We start from the raw sequence: 19,516 nt of genomic DNA on the forward strand, positions 1-19,516 counted from the left end.
TCTGTTTCTGTGTACTTGTCCCTGGCATGTGCTATCTTGGAAAATAAGCTGAATGGTTTAAAAATATTACTAAGAGGGGCTTCCCTGGTGGCACAGTGGTTGAGAGTCTGCCTGCCAATGCAGGGGACACGGGTTCGTGCCCTGGTCCGGGAAGATCCCACATGCCGCGGAGCCGCTGGGCCCGTGAGCCATGGCCGCTGAGCCTGCGCGTCCAGAGCCTGTGCTCCGCAACAGGAGAGGCCACAACAGTGAGAGGCCCGCATACCGCAAAATATATATATATATATAACTAAGAGAGGTAGAAAGAAAAGGTCCAAACCATTAGAGTAATAGTTCCTTGAGGTTCTTTCTTTTTCTTTTTTAATAAATTTTATTTATTTATTTATTTATTTATTTATTTATTTTTGGCTGTATTGGGTCTTCGTTGCTGTGCACGGGCTTTCTCTAGTTGTGGTGAGCGGGGGGCTACTCTTCGTTGCAGTGTGCGGGCTTCTCATTGCGGTGGCTTCTCTTGTTGTGGAGCACAGGCTCTAGAGCGCAGGCTCAGTAGTTGGGGCGCACGGGCTTAGTTGCTCCTTGGCATGTGGGATCTTCCTGGCTCAGGACTCGAACCCATGCCCCCTGCATTGGCAGGCGGATTCTTAACCACTGCGACACCAGGAAAGCCCTCTTTTTCTTTTTTTAATTTAACAAATAACTCACTGTTTCTGTGCCAAGTGTTTTTCTAGGCACTGGTTATACAGCAGAGAATAGACAAAAATCCCTGCCATGTTGGAGCTTACTTTCCAATCTGGGAGACGGATGATCAACAAGATAAGTAATTACATAGCACCTTAGCTGGTGATAGGAGATATAGAGGAAATCTGTAGCAAGGAAGAGGGGCCGAGGAAGGCCTCCTTTAAAAAACGACATTTTGAGGAAAGACTTGAAGATTAGGGAGCAAGACGTGGAGATACGGGAAAAGAGATGAAAGACTTCATTGTCTTGGGTGGATTGAACCAAGTTGTGACCCCCTTCCCAATTACAAGTGTACAAACAGTTCTCAGCCCCTTCTCCATTCATCATCTAAGAGTCTGCTGTGATCATCTCTCCTATGTGTCATGTAAGATTTCTGGATTCAGTTTCTTTAAAATAGAGTAAATCATTTATTAGATATTTATGAAGAAATCTGAGTGTGGAATACTTCTTGATATTTATAAACTCATTTTTCTCTTTAAAGAATTTCTATCACTAAATCATCCAGGTTACATAAAAATGGAATAATGGTTTAAAACAAGCTGTGAATATTAAAAATAAAGATATTTCCCCCTTTAGAATTTCTGTTGATGTGTTTTATTTTTGTTTTCTTAAAATTGTAATTTATTTAAAAAGAAAAAATATCTAATTGTGATGGTAATGCTAGCATATATTTTGTAGAGGTAGTCAAACATTATGCAAATGCTTATAGAGCACCTGCTGTGTAGAACTGGATCTAGTGTCCTATGCAGAGGACAGAGGATAGAATGTGAGCTGCATGTGAAAGCATGGAGGTTATGGTCAATATAGTTGAAATGTGACTGGGATATTAGAAATGTGTTGTTTCTGTGTTAAGATGGTAAAAATGTTTAAAAGCTGAGATGAAAGGTATTATTCTAGAATTTTCCCTAAAATGATACTGATAATGGCCCCTTGACATTTTATCTGAAAAAAATCTTGAGGACCAAAATCTCTGTACTTTTCAATGACACCAGTAAGACTTTGTTCAGATGCTAGGAACTTTGATCAGTATTGTAAATTCAGCATCTGAAGCAATAATTATAAATGTGCCAGGATAGTTAAAATTAGGAAAACATTGGATGAGTGTAACTTTTAAGAAGATGTGTTTTATTTGCTGAATGTTGGATATGGAGATAACTACTTTGATAACTCTAACACAGTGTCTGTATGGAACAGATAACACATCCTAGCTAATTAGGGGGGAACATTTTCTTCTCTTTTCCACAGGTATCTTTAGGTGGTGTTGATCTCACAGTTCGGGTGCTCACAACAGGTTATTGGCCCACTCAGTCAGCCACACCAAAGTGCAACATCCCACCAGCACCAAGACATGCTTTTGAGATATTCAGAAGGTAAATGTAGATCAGACTTTGTATTTCTAAGTACAAATTGTCCAGAATTTAGATAAATTTGAGCATTCAGTAGTGTCCCCAATTGAAGGGGTATATACTCCATTTTTTAAATCTCATGTTATCCTTTATGCATTTAATATGTAAGGATGAATTGCATAAACTTTTCAGAGGAATATCAATCTGCTTTCTTCAGCATTAGTGCATGGTTAGGAGTATATTTTGTATTGTTGATGTCTGACACTAGCTTGGGGTGACTTGCTTATTGGGTTAACTGTGGAGAAAGGAGGTCATATAAACAGCGGTGGCTGAGCAGCAGCCAGGGGCAAATAAATGTACTGGTGGAAAGTACTTAGTGTGCTACCTTTATCACTTAATATCTAGCTAAGTTTCTTAGGTCTGTTTCCCACCCAGCCACCCCCACCCCTTATTTAGGGCTTCTTTTCTGTAAAAAAAAATTGGAACTGAACTTGATTCCTAAGGTTTTGTTTAGCTTTTAAAGTCTCCCTTGCATATATGTTTGTTAAGGGTTGGTAGTTTATAATTTCACATATATAAATTACATGATTCTCAAAAACATGGTTTGATTTGCTGAAGGTTTTACTTAGCCAAACACAGTGGTCGACAGCTCACACTCCAACATCATATGGGTTCTGCAGATCTCAATGCCACCTTTTATGGACCAGTTAAAAAGGTAAATATTAATAGTTTGAAGGTATTTTTATTAAGTAACTTAAAATTAGTCTGCAGAAGTGATTTGTGATTTTTGTTGACTTAGATAAATTATTTATTTCTTTTATTTCCTTACCTGTTTCAAATATTAAAAAGAGGGAAACTTCGGCTTTGATTTATTGATTTCTGTTCCCTTAGTTGCTAACTTCATTTGACAATATGAAGACTATACCAGTAGCCTTCCTTATGGAATAAATAATATCATTACATGTTTTATTTATAAGATTAGATTTGAGATAATATTGCATAAAATAATGGATTTGAGGGCATACAAAGCCATGAGTTCCTTTTCAAAATTCTCAGTCTCCTATAATCCTTATTTCCAATAAATTGAAACCGGGAAAGCTAACACGTAAGATTTGTGAAATGTACAAAATGTTGCTAAAGTGATTATTTAAAAATTAACAATACAGGGGCTTCCCTGGTGGCGCGGTGGTTGGGGGTCCGCCTGCCAATGCGGGGGACGCGGGTTCGTGCCCCGGTCCGGGAGGATCCCACGTGCCGCGGAGCGGCTGGGCCCGTGAGCCGTGGCCGCTGGGCCTGCGCGTCCGGAGCCTGTGCTCTGCAGCGGGAGAGGCCGCAACAGTGAGAGGCCCGCGTACTGCAAAAAAAAAAAAAAAAAAAAATACATTAGAGAAGTGCCTTTATTTAAAGAAGTAATTGCTTTTTTATATGTAAAATTGTGAGGTTTAGAGTAATAATATACTTCATTGCTTGGTATAAATCAAATCAGGGTCATTTGGCTTAAAATGGCAAAATAATAAAAAGCTTCTAAAAAACATTAAAATACCTAAGTTGTCATCTTGGCAGCAAGTAACAGTTTCATTAAATATTTTAATTAAAATCTTACTTGTCACTGTAATACCAAAGTTTTTTTTTTTAATATTGTTGAAGATGCCTATATACATGTTCTAATTTTTATATTTAATGAAGTGGGAAATAGTCCTTAGAGTTCAGTTAGTTGAATAATGTTTGACACTATTATATATTTAACTGTAAGTGGGAAGGTCAAGGATACATACTAAAGAACTCAGCTTTTAATTATTGCTTTCTTGGTTCTGTTTTAAAGGAGAGGGTTTTTTCCTAAATAATCATGTTATCTTTTGAGGTTTTATTAAACTGATCAGTAGGTTTTAAAAACATAATTCATATGTTAATTATTGAGGACTGAATTTCTACTTTGTACTTCTAAATCATAGAGCAGGAATAGGCTTTAAGGATGGCAGAGGTTTTTTCTTCCCATCCTATGCTATTATTTGAACTCTTACCATGATCAGACCACACAGAAAGAAACCTAATACTACTTCAGGGTAGTAGTATAATGGCAGTAGCATCTTATAAGTCCATTATTATCCCATTGTGTACTGTTAACATAATTTTAGTTATAAGGAATTACTCATTACTTGCTCAGATACATTAAAATGTTCATAATGGAAAAAAATGGGACAGTCCTAAATAAAGACTGTGTGTGTATGTATACACACATATTTACACGTACACTTTTAAAATAACATTTCCTTTTTATATAGGAATGAGTTTATATCATTTTGTTAAGGGGAGGTTGGGCATTACAGAACTTATTTTTCAAATATACTGTTAAAGTTACTAGGAGATAATTATATCTTGTTTCTATTTTTATATTTAAAAAATTAAACAGGAAGATGGATCTGAAGTTGGTGTTGGAGGGGCACAAGTAACTGGCTCTAATACGCGGAAGCATATATTGCAAGTCTCCACTTTCCAGATGACCATATTAATGCTCTTCAATAATAGAGAAAAATACACATTTGAGGTATGGACTGGTTATGTGAATTTTAACCAATTGTTTCTGATCCTCACCCGGCATTTGGGTTGTTCTCAGATCTAGACTGTAGTGAATAGAGCTATATGTTTAACTTTTTAAAGAAGTTGCCAAACTGCATCCCGAAGTGATTTTTACCATTTTACATTACTGCCAGCAAGTGTAGGAGAGTTCTAGTTGCCCCACATCCTCTCCAAAATTTAGTATTGTCTTTTAAATTTTAGCCATTTTAGCTGGTGTGTAATTGTACGTATACATTGTGGATTTAATTTCTTTCCTTGACTAATAATGACATTGAGCATTTTTTATTTGTTCATATGCCACTTATATGTCTTGTTTGGTGAATTCTTTGTTCATATCTTTATCGGGTTTTTTAAAAGTTCTTTACAAATTCTGGATACAAATCCTTCATCAAATCAAATCTATGTTCTGTGAATATTTTCTCACAGTCTGTCACTTGACTTTTCATTTTCTTAATATTATGTTCTAAAGAGCAGAACTTTTTAATATTGACGAAGTCCAGTGGCCACTTTTTTATGTTTATGGTTCATGCTTTTGATATCCTATCTAAGAAATTATTGGCTATCCCAAGTTTGCAAAGATTTTCTTCTAAGTGATTTATAGCTTTAGCTTTTACATTTAGGCCTGTGATCAATTTCAAGTTAATTTTTTTGGTATGGTTAGAGGTAAGGATTAAGAATTATTTCCTCCCCACACATAGGTATTCAGTTGTTCATTTCAGCATCATTTGTCCAAAACACTAGTCTTTTCCCTTTGAATTACTTTGAGCCCTTTATTTAAAAAAAAAAAAATTCAGTTGACCATATGTATGTGGGTCTGTTTCTGCACACTCTGATCTATTTCATTAATTTCTATGTCTATCCTTATGCTAATTTTACACTATTTTGATAGTGTCAACTTTCTTTTTTTTTCTTAGAGTATATATATTATAATATACTTTTTATTTCTCCCATTAAGTCATGATTTGATTGAATTAAATTCATTTAGTCTTTTCCCATACCTTTGATGAGTAGGTTGGAGTTGAAATGAAGATCATGTGATTTTTAGTAAGTTTAAAGATAAGGAATGAATATTTTAAAAAGCTGTAGAATTATAGCCATATTTATACTTAACTGAAAATCAATTTTCAGACATAGGTGAATGAATATAGGAAGAAATAAGTTTAAGTTTGAAATGAAGAGCAAGATTAAATTTTAGGCCTATTTTAATACTCATCTCCATATTCCCTTTTTGTGATGATGATAAATAGTTAAGAGATGACTGTTTTTATGTGATATACCTCAAGGAAATATTTTGAAACGTAAGTGTTTTATTTTTAGGTCAGTGGCTAAGCCAAGAGGTTTTGCTCTTATAAATTTCCAGGCGTGTTTTACCTAGGGAATAACTTTAAGTTTCAAGCACAAGTTAAATGTGATTGAGTTCTAAAGAATATTGATTAAGTAAGTATTGAGTACCTTACCCAAATATTGTAAGCCTTGTCAGACAGGTGGAATTGAATTATCTTTAACAGCTTGGATGTTTTAATCTGCTGTCTCACGGATAATACATTTTAAACAAAATAAGCTACTTGATAAATGCTGCAGTTGGTTTTCAGAGTCCTACTTTATAAAGAGCTGGCAAAAATAGTGGGATAAACAAAAACATAAATTGATTTTCTTAAGCCATTATTGGAATTGCTAGTAATTTTAGTGGTTCAAGCTTCCTTTTCTCGTCCCAGTCAGCTTGCGATCAGTGAGGCTAGTGAGCAGTGATTTAGGTAGAAGGTAAAATTAAGTAGAAAATTCCTGTAATATTTTAAATTTTAGCTAAGTCACAAACCAGAAGCCTGAGCATAAGTGGCGTATGTAAAATGCCATTCCTATGGCTCCAAAACCTTCTGGCTGCTTGCATCTCAAACCAGGGAATAGTGAAAAGGCACATGAAGTTTTTTGTCTTTACTCACACTATGTGCTTATAGTCAGTCTGCCGCATCAGTTTTGTTAGACATCTCTTTTACAGAAATTGCCACAAATTAGAGGAGACAGTTAAAAGTATTTAACTATAGTAACTACTAAAGGAAGCTGATCTCTTATCTTTGAATATTCTTTCTTTATAAGTTCAGTAAGATGGTGTATTCACTATTTAATGCTACACAACAGGTCTCAAATTCATGTTTTAAAACAACCACTAACAGTTTATTATCTTTCGTGGTATCTGTGGGTTGGGGATTCAGGAGGGGCTTTCTGGGTGGTTCTGGCTTGGACTCGTTCGTGAGTTTAAGATGTCAGCTGGGGCTTCAGTTGTCTAATGTTTGTCTAGGGCTGGAAAATGCTATCGGTATGCGCCTTCTTCCACGTGGCTGGCAAGTTTGTTTTGGCTGTTGGTAAGAGGTCTTAGTTTCTCTCCACATGGGCTTTACCAAACATGGCTGTTTGATTGTCCTTGCCTCCTGGTGGCTAACTTTCCCTAGAGCAAGCGATCCAAGAGACCCAGGAAGAACCTGCAGTGCCTTTATGACCCAGCCTTGGAAGTCACGTATCGTCACTTCCTTATTTTGTTGGTCACTCAAGTCAGCCCTGGTGCAGTGAGGGGACCACACAAGGTTAAAACATACCAGGATCATTGTGGGCCATCTTGGAAACTGCCTACGAAAGGTGACATTTATTGTAGTGTCACATTTAATCCATAGTAGTCAGGCTACTCAGGCTTTTTCCTCTTTTTATATAGTTTTTGGAATGAAGTCCGTATTGTGATTTAGAACAGCTAAAATACGGAAATACATATAGTGGTAATCTGTACCTTAGATTTTTAGTAATAGCATTTAATTTTTGAAAGAGGTATGGATATTAATACATTTTTCTGAATGTTCTTTATTATACTTTTCAAAAATTTCTGAGAATGAGTCTGAAATATAAAAGCTAATTGTAGACAGTAGCAAAATTAATGTCAGACAGAATTTGAATAGAAAACCATTAAACAGCAGTGGTAATTGATATTTCATCGAGAACTTATGTCAGTAATGTGGCATAACAATATATGAAGGAAAATGGTTGGAAGTACAAGGAGAAATAGACAATTCCACAGTTACAGAAATCCCTCACAAGTGTACTGATTGACTATATGATAAAAAAGAGGGATATAGAAGATTTGAATAACACAATTAGCAAATTAAAATTGAAAGCTATACAGGGAACTTTAAACTCAGAAAGCAAAATACACAAATTGTTCTTGGGAAATATCTGAGGCTGGCATAACCTTATTACTAAAACTGAACAAGGAAAATACAAAAAAGAAAGGGAAGCTATAGGTTATTCAAAATAAATACACAAATCTTAAGTAAAATATTATTAGCAAGTTATATTCAGCAGTCTATTGAAATAATAATTCAGTCTGTCCAAACAGGGTTTATTCCTGGAATACAAAGAAGGAGTTTGTTAACAGATAGTTACTGAGATTTTATAATAATAATAAAATTAACTGATCACCTGCTATATTACCAGACATCATTTCAAGGAGAAAATCAATGATTTCCACAAATGTGCAAAAAGCACATGAGAAGAGTCAGTCCCCACTTCTTATTTCCAGATGGGGGACTCTTAGCCACCTAAGAATAGAATGAAATGCCTAATGGCATATGGGTGTATCTAATGAGAGACCTAAGCTTTAAATGAGAGACCTAAGCAAACAGTAATTAGTAGTAAAATGTTAGACACTTTCCCATTAAGGTTAGGAAAAATTTAGGATACCTGCCTTTACTACTGCTATCCAGCCTTGTTCTGCAGGTCCTAATTAACACACTAGGAAAGAAAAAGGAATGAAATTTATAAATATCAGGAGTTGACAAAGTTTGTCGACAGTATGATTGTCAGCTGTAATAATCAACTGAGAAATGAGAGTTTGGTTGAAAAGTTTTTCTATAAATCATACTTACTGTAAGTCAACTTTTCTCTACATCAGAATTAATCTGAAAATGACATGAGAAAAAGGATGTTTTAATAAGAATCATAATCTTTCTAGGAATCATTCTAACCCAAAAAGTAGAAGACTTAATCGAAAAAGGCAATAAAAGAAAAGAATATGGAAGGGTAAATGTACCTGAAAGGGAAAGCTATGTGTTATAAAGGACTTTTTTTTTTTTTTAAGTCACCTATAAATTCAGTGAAATGTCAGTCCAAATCTGCGGAAGATTTCTTTTCTGTGAAACTTGACAGGCTGATCCCAGAGTTCATCTGGGCAAGAAAATGCACAAGAATAGGCAAAGAGGGGCAGGGATTTGGGAGATGGGAAGGCCCAGTAAGAGGGAAAGGAGTATGTCTTAATACCCAGACATACCTCAAAGTTAAAATTGTTTTTAACATGTGTAGACAAATAGGTCATTTGAACAAAATAGTCCAGAAACAGATGAGTATATAGAGAGGTTTTTGGAATGCGATATATTTACTATTTCTAATAAACTAAATTAAAATAACTGCTACTTCATTTGTGGGAATGGAAGGAGAATAGTATGGCAAACTTAGTTCCATATGTCATATCAAATGTAAAATCAAATTCCAGGTAGATGTAAGTACAAATCTATAAATGTAATAGAAAAAAACAATATTTTGATAAGCGTGATATAAGTAAGGCCTTTTTTCAAGCCTGTTACATAAACCACAAAGAAAAAGACTGACAGATTTAACCAAGTAAAAAGTAATAAAACATGTAAATGATGAAATAAGTTAAAAGAGAAGATAAAGAGTCTAAGAGAGGGCCTCCCTGGTGGCGCAGTGGTTGAGAGTCCGCCTGCCAATGCAGGGGACATGGGTTCGTGCCCTGGTCCGGGAAAATGCCACATGCCGTGGAGCAACTAGGCCCATGAGCCATGGCTGCTGAGCTTGCGCGTCCGGAGCCTGTGCTCCACAGCGGGAGAGGCCACAACAGTGAGAGGCCCGCATACCCCCCCCCCAAAAAAAAAAAAAAAAAGAGTCTAGGAGAAATTATTTACAGCAAGTAAGAGTATTGAAAACTGTAATACATAAAGAGCACCAGTAAATCAATACAAAAACAGTTGAATAGAAAAACGTGGAAGGAATATGAATAGATAAAGCACAGAAGAAGAGTTACAGATATCTTGTAAACATAAAAAGATGGTTTTTTCTCCTATTGGTTATAGAAGTACAAATTAAAATAATGAGATAACATTTTTAGCCCAATAGATAGGCAAAAGAAAAAGCCAGTTCTCTGTTTGAAGGTAGAGAGAATGAATACTTGAAACTGCTGTGAAGTTAAATAGTTAAGAAACTTGAAAGGCAGTTTGTCACTGTCTGTAAAATCTTTATAACTCTGAGGAAACAAGTACATTTCTAGAAATCTGCTTCAGAAACCTAGCTCTTGTACTCAGGCAGAAATGCACGCTCCATCACAAAATTGGATACCATCTCAATCTCCATATTGTGATAGAGCAGTACTGTGGAATTCCTGTAGCTTTAATGTCGTTATGCAAACATGCAAAATCATCAAGAAATTAATGGAAGAATTCATATGGTGTGATCCTGTTTATATTTAACACTGATACTAGTGTACAGGTAAGTATGTTAATGTACATACATGTATATGTGTATTTGTATTCATATGTGTGTGTGTGTATATGTGTGTATGTAGATGTATTTTTAAAAATGGTATAGAAGGATGAACATTGAATTGCAGTACAGACATTTCCTGACTTATGGTGGTTTGACTTAAGATTTTTCAACTTTATGATGGCACAAAGCAGTACGCATTCGGTTGAGGCTGTACTTTGAATTTTGATCTTTTCCCAGGCTGGGATCAGCAAGCTGCAGCTCTCAGCTAGGTGATCACAAGAGTAAACAACTGATACACTTATCACCGTTCTGTACCCATACAACCATTCTGATTTTTACTTTCAGTACAATATTCAATAATTACATGAGATATTCAACACCATTATAAAAAGTAGGCTTTGTGTTAGATGATTTTGCCCAACTATAGGCTAAGGTATGTGTTCTGAGCATGTTTAAGGTAGGCTAGGCTCAGCTAGGATGTTCAGTAGGTTACACGCATTAAATGCATTTTCAGCTTATTCAGTACTATGAGTTTATTAGGATATAACGCCGTTGTAATTTGAATAAGATCTGTAGCTACCTCTAGGAATGATCTGTAGTTGTTAAAATACCACCTAAGAAGGTATTTCCGGTTCTTTGACTATGGTTAAACAATAATACATGTAAATAAGTCACTTTTATCATGTACATAATAATTACAGTTAACATTCTAATTATTAGTAGCACCTATTTAATATGGTGGGATTAACATTTATATGTCTAAAGTATGTAGACATGCTGAGATCATTTGAAGCAAGGGAACATGCATCGTCATCACTAAAGGTCACATTTCTTTCAGTTTCACTTACCTGACAGTCCTTTAGAAAAGCCTAAACTGTTCTTCAGAGACTTGTGAAAGGGAGAACAACTCTCTCCAGATCAGTTACATACTCTGAATAACACCATCTTTATACCCATTCTTCCTAAGCTCCTTTTGAGAAAAAAACATCTTTATACAATGTGAATCGAAATGATGTATCCTAATACGAAGATTTGCTGCACCATACAGTACTGTAGATGTGAAGGGACTAAATCATATACATGTACAATTCTCTTACTGTCCCATTGACATAAAAAGAATATAATGAGGGCTTCCCTGGTGGCGCAGTGGTTGAGTCCGCCTGCCGATGCAGGGGACACGGGTTCGTGCCCCGGTCTGGGAAGATCCCACATGCCGCGGAGCAGCTGGGCCTGTGAGCCATGGCCGCTGGGCCTGCATGTCCGGAGCCTGTGCTCTGCCACGGGAGAGGCCACAACAGTGAGAGGCCCGCGTACCACAAAAAAAAAAAAAAAAAAAGAATATAATTTAAAAGTTACAGATTCACTCTTTCCTGAACTGCTTTTTTTTTCAGTATTACATTTTATTCATACCATAATAATGTAGCAAAAATTATCACCTGCACTTCAAAACATATTTCATGTTGCTTTTCATATTTAGTATTAATTACCAAGTATTTAAAAAATTTTTTTCTTAATTTGATTATACAGGCAGTAAAAATGGTCAACTTGGATTGTAAATTTTGGTAGTATGATGGAAGACCTTAGGTCACTCTTTGATTATTTCTAGGAAAGAAGTTGCTAAGCAAAAGAGTAGTATGGATAAACTTGAGAGGATGATTGTAGAGTATTTATAAAATTAGCAATCATATGTTGATTAACACTTTGTTTTTTACCTAAATATTAAAGCAGGTCCCTTAATAATCTCTGCTGGATGACATTCTTAGACTACGCTTTATATCTCTGAAACAAAAAGTACATGTCTTCTCAGTATTTTGTAATTTGAACTACCTTTTTCTCTAATTCAAATAAGTGAGATTTTAGAGTCATAATAGTCAGGAAGTTCTTTGTTGTAAATTATTTAATGGAATTACCTCTCTAATTACTGCTTCGTCAATTTTACTTACTAATTAATCTTTCAAAAAATCTAATTATGTTAATCTGATGAAATTTCAGGAAATCCAACAAGAGACAGATATCCCTGAAAGAGAACTTGTTAGAGCCCTGCAGTCCCTCGCCTGTGGTAAACCAACACAGCGGGTTCTCACAAAGGAACCCAAGTCAAAGGAAATAGAAAATGGTCACATATTTACAGTTAATGATCAGTTCACATCCAAACTACACAGAGTCAAGATTCAAACAGGTATCTGGAATTATATTTTTCTCTCTAAAAAAATTATATATATTTCTTCTTTCTAAAAAAATTCTTAATTGTTGGATTTCTATTTTTTAAAAAGTAATGCTTTTCTGGTGCTGCATGACATATAGGCTTAAGAAATAAAGCACTTTTATTGATATGTATTCCTGTCAAAATGCAGTTGAATCCAAGTACAGTAAGCATTTAAAAAAGTCATTCATAATGTGAACAAGTATTTATTTCCATATGGTTTTCTACAAGTGAAATATAATTTTATGAACATATTAGTATTTATAATTGTTTTTAACTGGTTAACTGATAGTCATTGATGTCTATTTTAAAGCATTTACAAATTTCTCAAAATTGGGAGTTACCTATTTAAAATTTAATCTTTAAATGCAACTATTTATATTTGATAAATACTTTCTAAGTTTCAAAATTTTAAAACCCATATTCTCTCTCTAACTTAAAACCAGTGATGACCCTGTTGTGAACAGATTTTGGTACAGCTTTTTTTTAGGTTGATGGTAAACGTCCTACTTACTGTATATTTAGCAATGTAAGGTGTATATTTTCTATGCATTTAAGGAGGAAAAAAGGCACTTTACCTTTGCTGATTTTTAAAACTCTAATGTAGCTTGCTACCTGGTTTCAAAACTAGTATTAGGTAAGCTTCCCAATGCTAGTTTATCCATTACAGCTAATACGTCTGTACCGTAAGATTAACTTTTTAAATGACTACAATTTTCTGATTTGAAAATGGTTTTACATTATATATTAATAAAAGATAGTCTTTTTAAAATTATTTTAATGTTAAATATACAATTGATTGCCAGAATATATTGATTCAAGAACATTTTAATATACTTTTGTTTTTCTTTTTGACCCTAATTGGATATTCTTTTCAAAGCAGAGTGGTCTCTCTTTACAGACTTGACTACTTTGTCCCATCATTGCAAACCTTATCATTGTATCTTATCTTCATCACCAAAATTGATCCATATATTTGGGACACATGTATATTAAAAATAAAACAGAACTGTGCTAAGGAGGGTCATGGAATAAAATTTCTTCTTCTCCCAGTACAAGACATATGACTAGTTTTGGGCAGAAATGGGTTTTGGATATCAGGACTTACTTGAATTTCAGATTTGGAGGATATATGGTGATACATATCTGAAATACCCAGCCTCACCCTGCTTTATCCTAAATAAATAAGTGTCTTTGTAATGCAAGATTCCATCGTGTCCTGCAAATATTGTCAGATATTATTGTGATTATCAGAAAAATAGTCTTCTTCATAGATTGTTAATTTTTGGTGTTAAGTGTGTGTGTATAGTATTTTAGATCTGATTAAAATAGGAATATAGTTATACATGATGAAGAATTTGACTCGATGACCTTTTAAAGTTCTTTTCAGCTGTAAAATTCTGTAAAGAAAAATGTTTTTCATTTTGAAATGGTGCTTAGATTATCTTGGCTCTTACTGATATTTTGTAGAAGTTAAAATTTTCTCTCTGGTGATAAGTATTGTGACCACATAGTGTTTTTAAAGTTGTCAAAATACATGTTTGCCTTTTTGAGAAAGTACTCAGGCTCGTAATCAAATATTCAGAGAAGCTGATCTTACCTACTTATGCTGCTTTTTACTGTGGTCAGTAATAGACATTCAAGCAAAAACTGAAAAGCATTTACTCAAATAACACAACCTTTGAAAAGAATTAGATTCGTTGTATTTTACAGTGATTTCTATAGTTGACAGCCTTCCCCACCACCAGCACTCACCTTCTCTGTCCCTTTCCTCCTAATACATCTAGATACTTAGGTACCCACTTACACAGCACATACCCTTGTTATGCTCTTCTTAAATGCAGAGAGTATTGTGCTAGGCTCTGGGAGTGAGCTCCTGCCCTCACATTTTTAAAAACATCATAATTCAGTGTGTATCACCACAATCTTCCCATTTATCTTGGAGTATATTAATTTAGGTGACCAGATTTAGATGAACCAAGTGGATTGTTAAAAAGTTTTTTTCCCTCCACCATTTTATTTTATATATTTTCACATCTGCAGGAAAAGTGAAAAATGCTCTAATAGATAATCGTTAAGACTTTGCCACATTTGCTCAAGCACCCTTATTTCCACCCTTGTGCTCTCCCTCTCTCCCTTCATATATGTATATATTTCCTACAGCATTTTTTAAAATATTTTTTTAAATAGTTCTTTATTTGAGTATAATTGCTTTACAATACTGTGTTAGTTTCTGTTGCACAAGAAAGTGAATTAGCCATGTCCCCATATCCCCTCCCTTTTGAGCCACCCTGCCATCCTCTCTATCCCACGTCTCTAGGTCATTGCAAAGCACCAAGCCCATCTCCCTGTTCTATGCAGCTGCTTTCCATCAGCCAACTATTTTACATTCGGTAGTGTATGTATGTCAATGCTACTCTCACTTCGCCCCAGTTTCGCCCTCCCACCCCATGTCCTCAAGTCCATTTTCTATGTCTACCTCTTTTTTTTAGATTCCACATATATGTGTTAATATATATTTGTTTTTCTCTTTCTGATTTACTTCACTCTGTGTGACAGACTCTGGGTCCATCCACCTCACTACAAATAACTCCAGTTTTCTTTTTATGGCTGAGTAATATTCCATTGTATATAAGTGCCACATCTTCTTTATCCATTCATCTGTCATTGGACATATAGGTTGGTTCCATGTCCTGGCTATTGTAAATAGTGCTGCAGTGAACATTGTGGTACATGTCTCTTTTTGAATTATGGTTTTCTCAGCGTATATGCCCAGTAGTGGGATTGTTGGGTCATATGGTAATTCTAGTTTTAGTTTTTTAAGGAACCTCCATACTGTTTTCCATAGTGGTTGTATCAGTTTACATTCCCACCAACAGTGCAGGAGAGTTCCCTTTTCACCACACCCTTTCCAGCATTTATTATTTCTAGATTTTTTGATAACGGCCATTCTGACCAACATGAGGTGATACCTCATTGTAGCTTTGATTTGCATTTCCCTAATAATTAGTGATACTGAGCATCTTTTCATGTGCCTCTTGGCCATCTGTGTGTCTTCGTTTGTGAAATGTCTATTTGGGTCTTCCACCCATTTTTAAACTGGATTGTTTGTTTTTTTTATATTGAGTTCCATGAGCTGTTTGTATATTTTGGAGATTAATCCTTTGTTGTTTCATTTGCAAATATTTTCTCGCATTCTGAGGGTTGTCTTTTTGTCTTGTTTATGGTTTCCTTTGCTGTGCAAAAGCTTTTAGGTTTAATTAAGTCCCATTTGTTTATTTTTGCTTTTATTTCCCTTACTCTAGAAGGTAGGTCAAAAAAGATTTTGCTGTGGTTTATGTCAAAGGGTGTTCTTCCTATGTTTTCCCCTAAGAGTTTTATAGTGTCTGGTCTTACATTTAATTCTTTAACCCATTTGGAGTTTATTTTTGTGTATGGTGTTAGGGAGGGTTCTAATTTCATTCTTTTACATGTAGCTGTCCAGTTTTCCCAGCACCACTTATTGAAGAGGCTGTCTTTTCTCCATTGTATGTTCTTGCCTCCTTTGTCGTAAATTAGTTGACCATATGTGCGTGGGTTAATCTCTGGGCATTCTGTCCCGTACCATTGCTCTGTATTTCTGTTTTTGTGCCACTGCCGTACTGTCTTGATTACTGTAGCTTTGTGGTGTAGTTTGAAGTCGGGGAGCCTGATACCTCCAACTCTGTTTTTCTTTCTCAAGATGCTTTGGCTATTCGGGGTCTTTTATGTTTCCATACGAATTGTAAAATTTTTTGTTCTAATTCTGTGAAGAATGCCATTGGTAGTTTGATAGGGATTGCATTGAATCTGTAGATTGCTTTGGGTAGTATAGTCATTTTCACAGTATTGATTCTTCCAACCCAAGAACATGATATATTTCTCCATCTGTTTATGTCATCTTTGATTTCTTTCATCAGTGTTTTATAGTTTTCTGAGTACAAGTCTTTTGCCTCCTTAGGCAGGTTTATTCCTAGGTATTTTATTCTTTTTGTTGCAGTGGCAAATGGGAGTGTTTCCTTTATTTCTCTTTCTGATTTTTCATTGTTGGTGTAGAGGAATGCCAGAGATTTCTGTGCATTAATTTTGTATCCTGCAACCTTACCAAATTCATTGATTAGTTCTAGTAGTTTTCTGGTGGCATCTTTAGGATTTTCTACATATAATATCATGTCATTGGCAAACAGTGACAGTTTTACTTCTTCTTTTCCAATTTGTATTCCTTTTATTTCTTTTTCTTCTCTGATTGCTATGGCTAGGACTTCCAAAACTATGTTGAATAATAGTGGCGAGAGTGAACATCCTTGTCTTGTTCCTGATCTTAGTGGAAATGCTTTCAGTTTTTCATGATTGAGTATGATGCTTGCTGTGGGTTTGTCATATATGGCCTTGATTATGTTGAGGTAGGTACCCTCTATGCTCATTTTCTGGAGTTTTTATCATAAATGGGTGTTGAATTTTGTCAGAAGCTTTTTCTGCATCTATTGAGATGATCATATGGTTCTTATTCCTTAATTTGCTAATGTGGTGTATCACATTGATAGATTGCATATATTGAAGAATCCTTGCATCCCTGGGATAATTCCCAGGGATAATTCCCAATCATTGATCATGGTGTATGGTCCTTTTAATGTGCTTTTCGATTCTGTTTGCTAGTATTTTCTTGAGGTTTGTTCCGTCTGTGTTCATCAGTGATATTGGTCTTTAATTTTCTTTTTTTGTGATATCTTTTTCTGGTTTTGGTATCAAGATGATGGTGGCTTTGTAGAATAAATTTGGGAGTGTTTCTCCCTGTGTAGTTTTTTGGAAGAGTTTGAGAAGGATGGGTGTTAGCTCTTCTCTAAATGTTTGATAGAATTCGCCTGTGAAGCCATCTGGTCCTGGACTTCTGTTTGTTGGAAGATTTTTAATTATGGTTTCAATTTCATTACTTGTGATATATCTGTTTATATTTTCTAATTCTTTCTGGTTCAGTCTTGGAAAATTGTACCTTTCCAAGAATTTGACCATTTTTTCGTGGTTGTCCATTTTATTGGCATATAGTTGTTGGTAGTAGTCTCTTATAATTCTTTGTATTTCTGCAGTGTCAGTTGTGATTTCTCCTCTTTCATTCCTAATTTTATTGATTTGTGTCCTCTCCCTTTTTTTTTGATGAGTTTGGCTAAAGGTTTATCAATTTTGTTTATCTTCTCAATGAACCAGCTTTTACTTTTATTGATCTTTGCTGTTGTTTTCTTTGTTTGTATTTCATTTATTTCTGCTTTGATCTTTATGATTTCTTTCCTTCTACTGATTTTAGGTTTTCTTTGTTCTTCTTTCTCTAGTTGTTTTAAGTGTAGGGTTAGATTGTTTATTTGAGATTTTTCTTGTTTCTTGAGGTGAGATTCTATTGCTATAAACTTCCCTCTTAGAACTGCTTTTGCTGAATCCCATAGGTTTTGGGGTCGTCGTGTTTTCATTGTCATTTGTTTTAGGTATTTTTTGATCTCCTCTTTGATTTCTTCAATCTCTTGGTCGTATAGTAGAGCACTGTTTAGTCTCCATGTATTTGTTTTTTACAGGTTTTTTCCTGTAATTGATTTCTAGTCTCATAGCATTGTGGTCAGAAAAGATGCTTGATACAATTTCAATATTCTTAAGTTTTTCAAGGCTTGATTTGTGACCCAAGATGTGATCTATCCTGGAGAGTGTTCCATGTGCACTTGAGAAGAAAGTGTATTCTGCCACTTTTGGGTAGAATGTTCTATAAATATCAATTAGATCTATCTGGTCTCTTGTGTCATTTAAAGGTTGTGTTTCCTTATTTATTCTCTGTTTGGATGATCTGTCCATTGGTGTAAGTGGGGTGTTAAAGTCCCCTACTATTATTGTGTTTCTGTCAGTTTCTCCTTTCATGGTTGTTAGCATTTGCCTTATGTATTGAGGTGCTGCTGTGTTGGTGCCTAAACATTTATAATTGTTGTATCTTCTTCTTGGATTGATCCTGTGATCATTATATAGTGTCCCTCCTTATCTCTTGTAACAGTGTTTATTTTAAAGTCTATTTTATCTGATACGAGTATTGCTACTTCAGCTTTCTTTCCATTTGCATGGAATATCTTTTTTCCATCCCTTCAGTTTCAGTCTGTATGTGTCCGTAGGTCTGAAATGGGTCTCTTCTAGACAGCATATATATGAGACTTATTTTTGTATCCATTCAGCAAGTCTGTGTCTTTTGGTTGGAGCATTTAATCCATTCACGTTGAAGGTAATAATCAATATGTATGTTCCTATTACCATTTTCTTAATTGTTTGGGTTTGTCTTTGTGGGTCTTTTTCTTCTCTTGTGTTTCCCCCTTAGCAAAGTTTCTTGAGCGTTTGTTGTAAAGCTGGTTTGGTGGTGATGAATTCTCTTAGTTTTTGCTTGTCTGAAAAGCTTTTGACTTCTCCACTGAATCTTTTTTTTTTTTTGGTGGTACGCGGGCCTCTCACTGTTGTGGCTTCTCCCATTGTGGAGCACAGGCTCCGGACGCGCAGGCCCAGCGGCCATCGCCCACAGGCCCAGCCGCTCCACGGCATGTGGGATCCTCCCGGACTGGGACACAAACCCGCGTCCCCTGCATCGGCAGGTGGACTCCCAACCACTGTGCCACCAGGGAAGCCCTCTCCATCGAATCTTAATGACCTCCTTGCTGGGTAGAGTAATCTTGGTTGTAGGTTTTTCTCTTTCATCACTTTAAGTGTATCCTGCCACTCCCTTCTGGCCTGCAGAGTTTCCACTGAAAAATCAGCTGATAACCTTATGGGGATTCTTTTGTATGTCATTTCTTGTTTTTTCCCTTGCTGCTTTTAATAGTTTTTCTTTGAATTTAATTTTTTTTACTTTGATGATTACGTGTCTTGGTGTGTTTTTCCTCCGGTTTATCCTGTATGGGACTCTGTGCTTCCTGGACTTGGGTGACTATTTCCTTTCCCGTGTTAGGGAAGTTTTCAATTATAATCTCTTCAAATATTTTCTCAGACCGTTTCTTTTTCTTTTCTTCTTCTGGGACCCCTCTAATTCGAATATTGGTGAGTTTCGTGTTGTCCCAGAGGTCTCCGAGATTGTCTTCAATTC

General features: G+C 35.5%; 1 protein-coding gene across 2 annotated transcripts in view; it reads left to right on the forward strand.

Annotated features, from left to right (window-relative positions):
* CUL3 (cullin 3) overlaps positions 1-19,516 on the forward strand; it is a 98,052-nt gene that overhangs the window by 71,370 nt on the left and 7,166 nt on the right. For both annotated transcript variants that reach the window (XM_082658367.1, XM_082658368.1), the window contains exons 11-14: positions 1,984-2,108; positions 2,703-2,799; positions 4,495-4,629; positions 12,192-12,378. In XM_082658367.1, the coding sequence (XP_082514493.1) occupies positions 1,984-2,108; positions 2,703-2,799; positions 4,495-4,629; positions 12,192-12,378 (544 nt within the window). The remainder of the gene's footprint in view (positions 1-1,983; positions 2,109-2,702; positions 2,800-4,494; positions 4,630-12,191; positions 12,379-19,516) is intronic.

This window comes from Grampus griseus, assembly GCF_964374135.1.
Source record: "Grampus griseus genome assembly, chromosome: 7".
Lineage (NCBI taxonomy): Eukaryota > Metazoa > Chordata > Mammalia > Artiodactyla > Delphinidae > Grampus > Grampus griseus.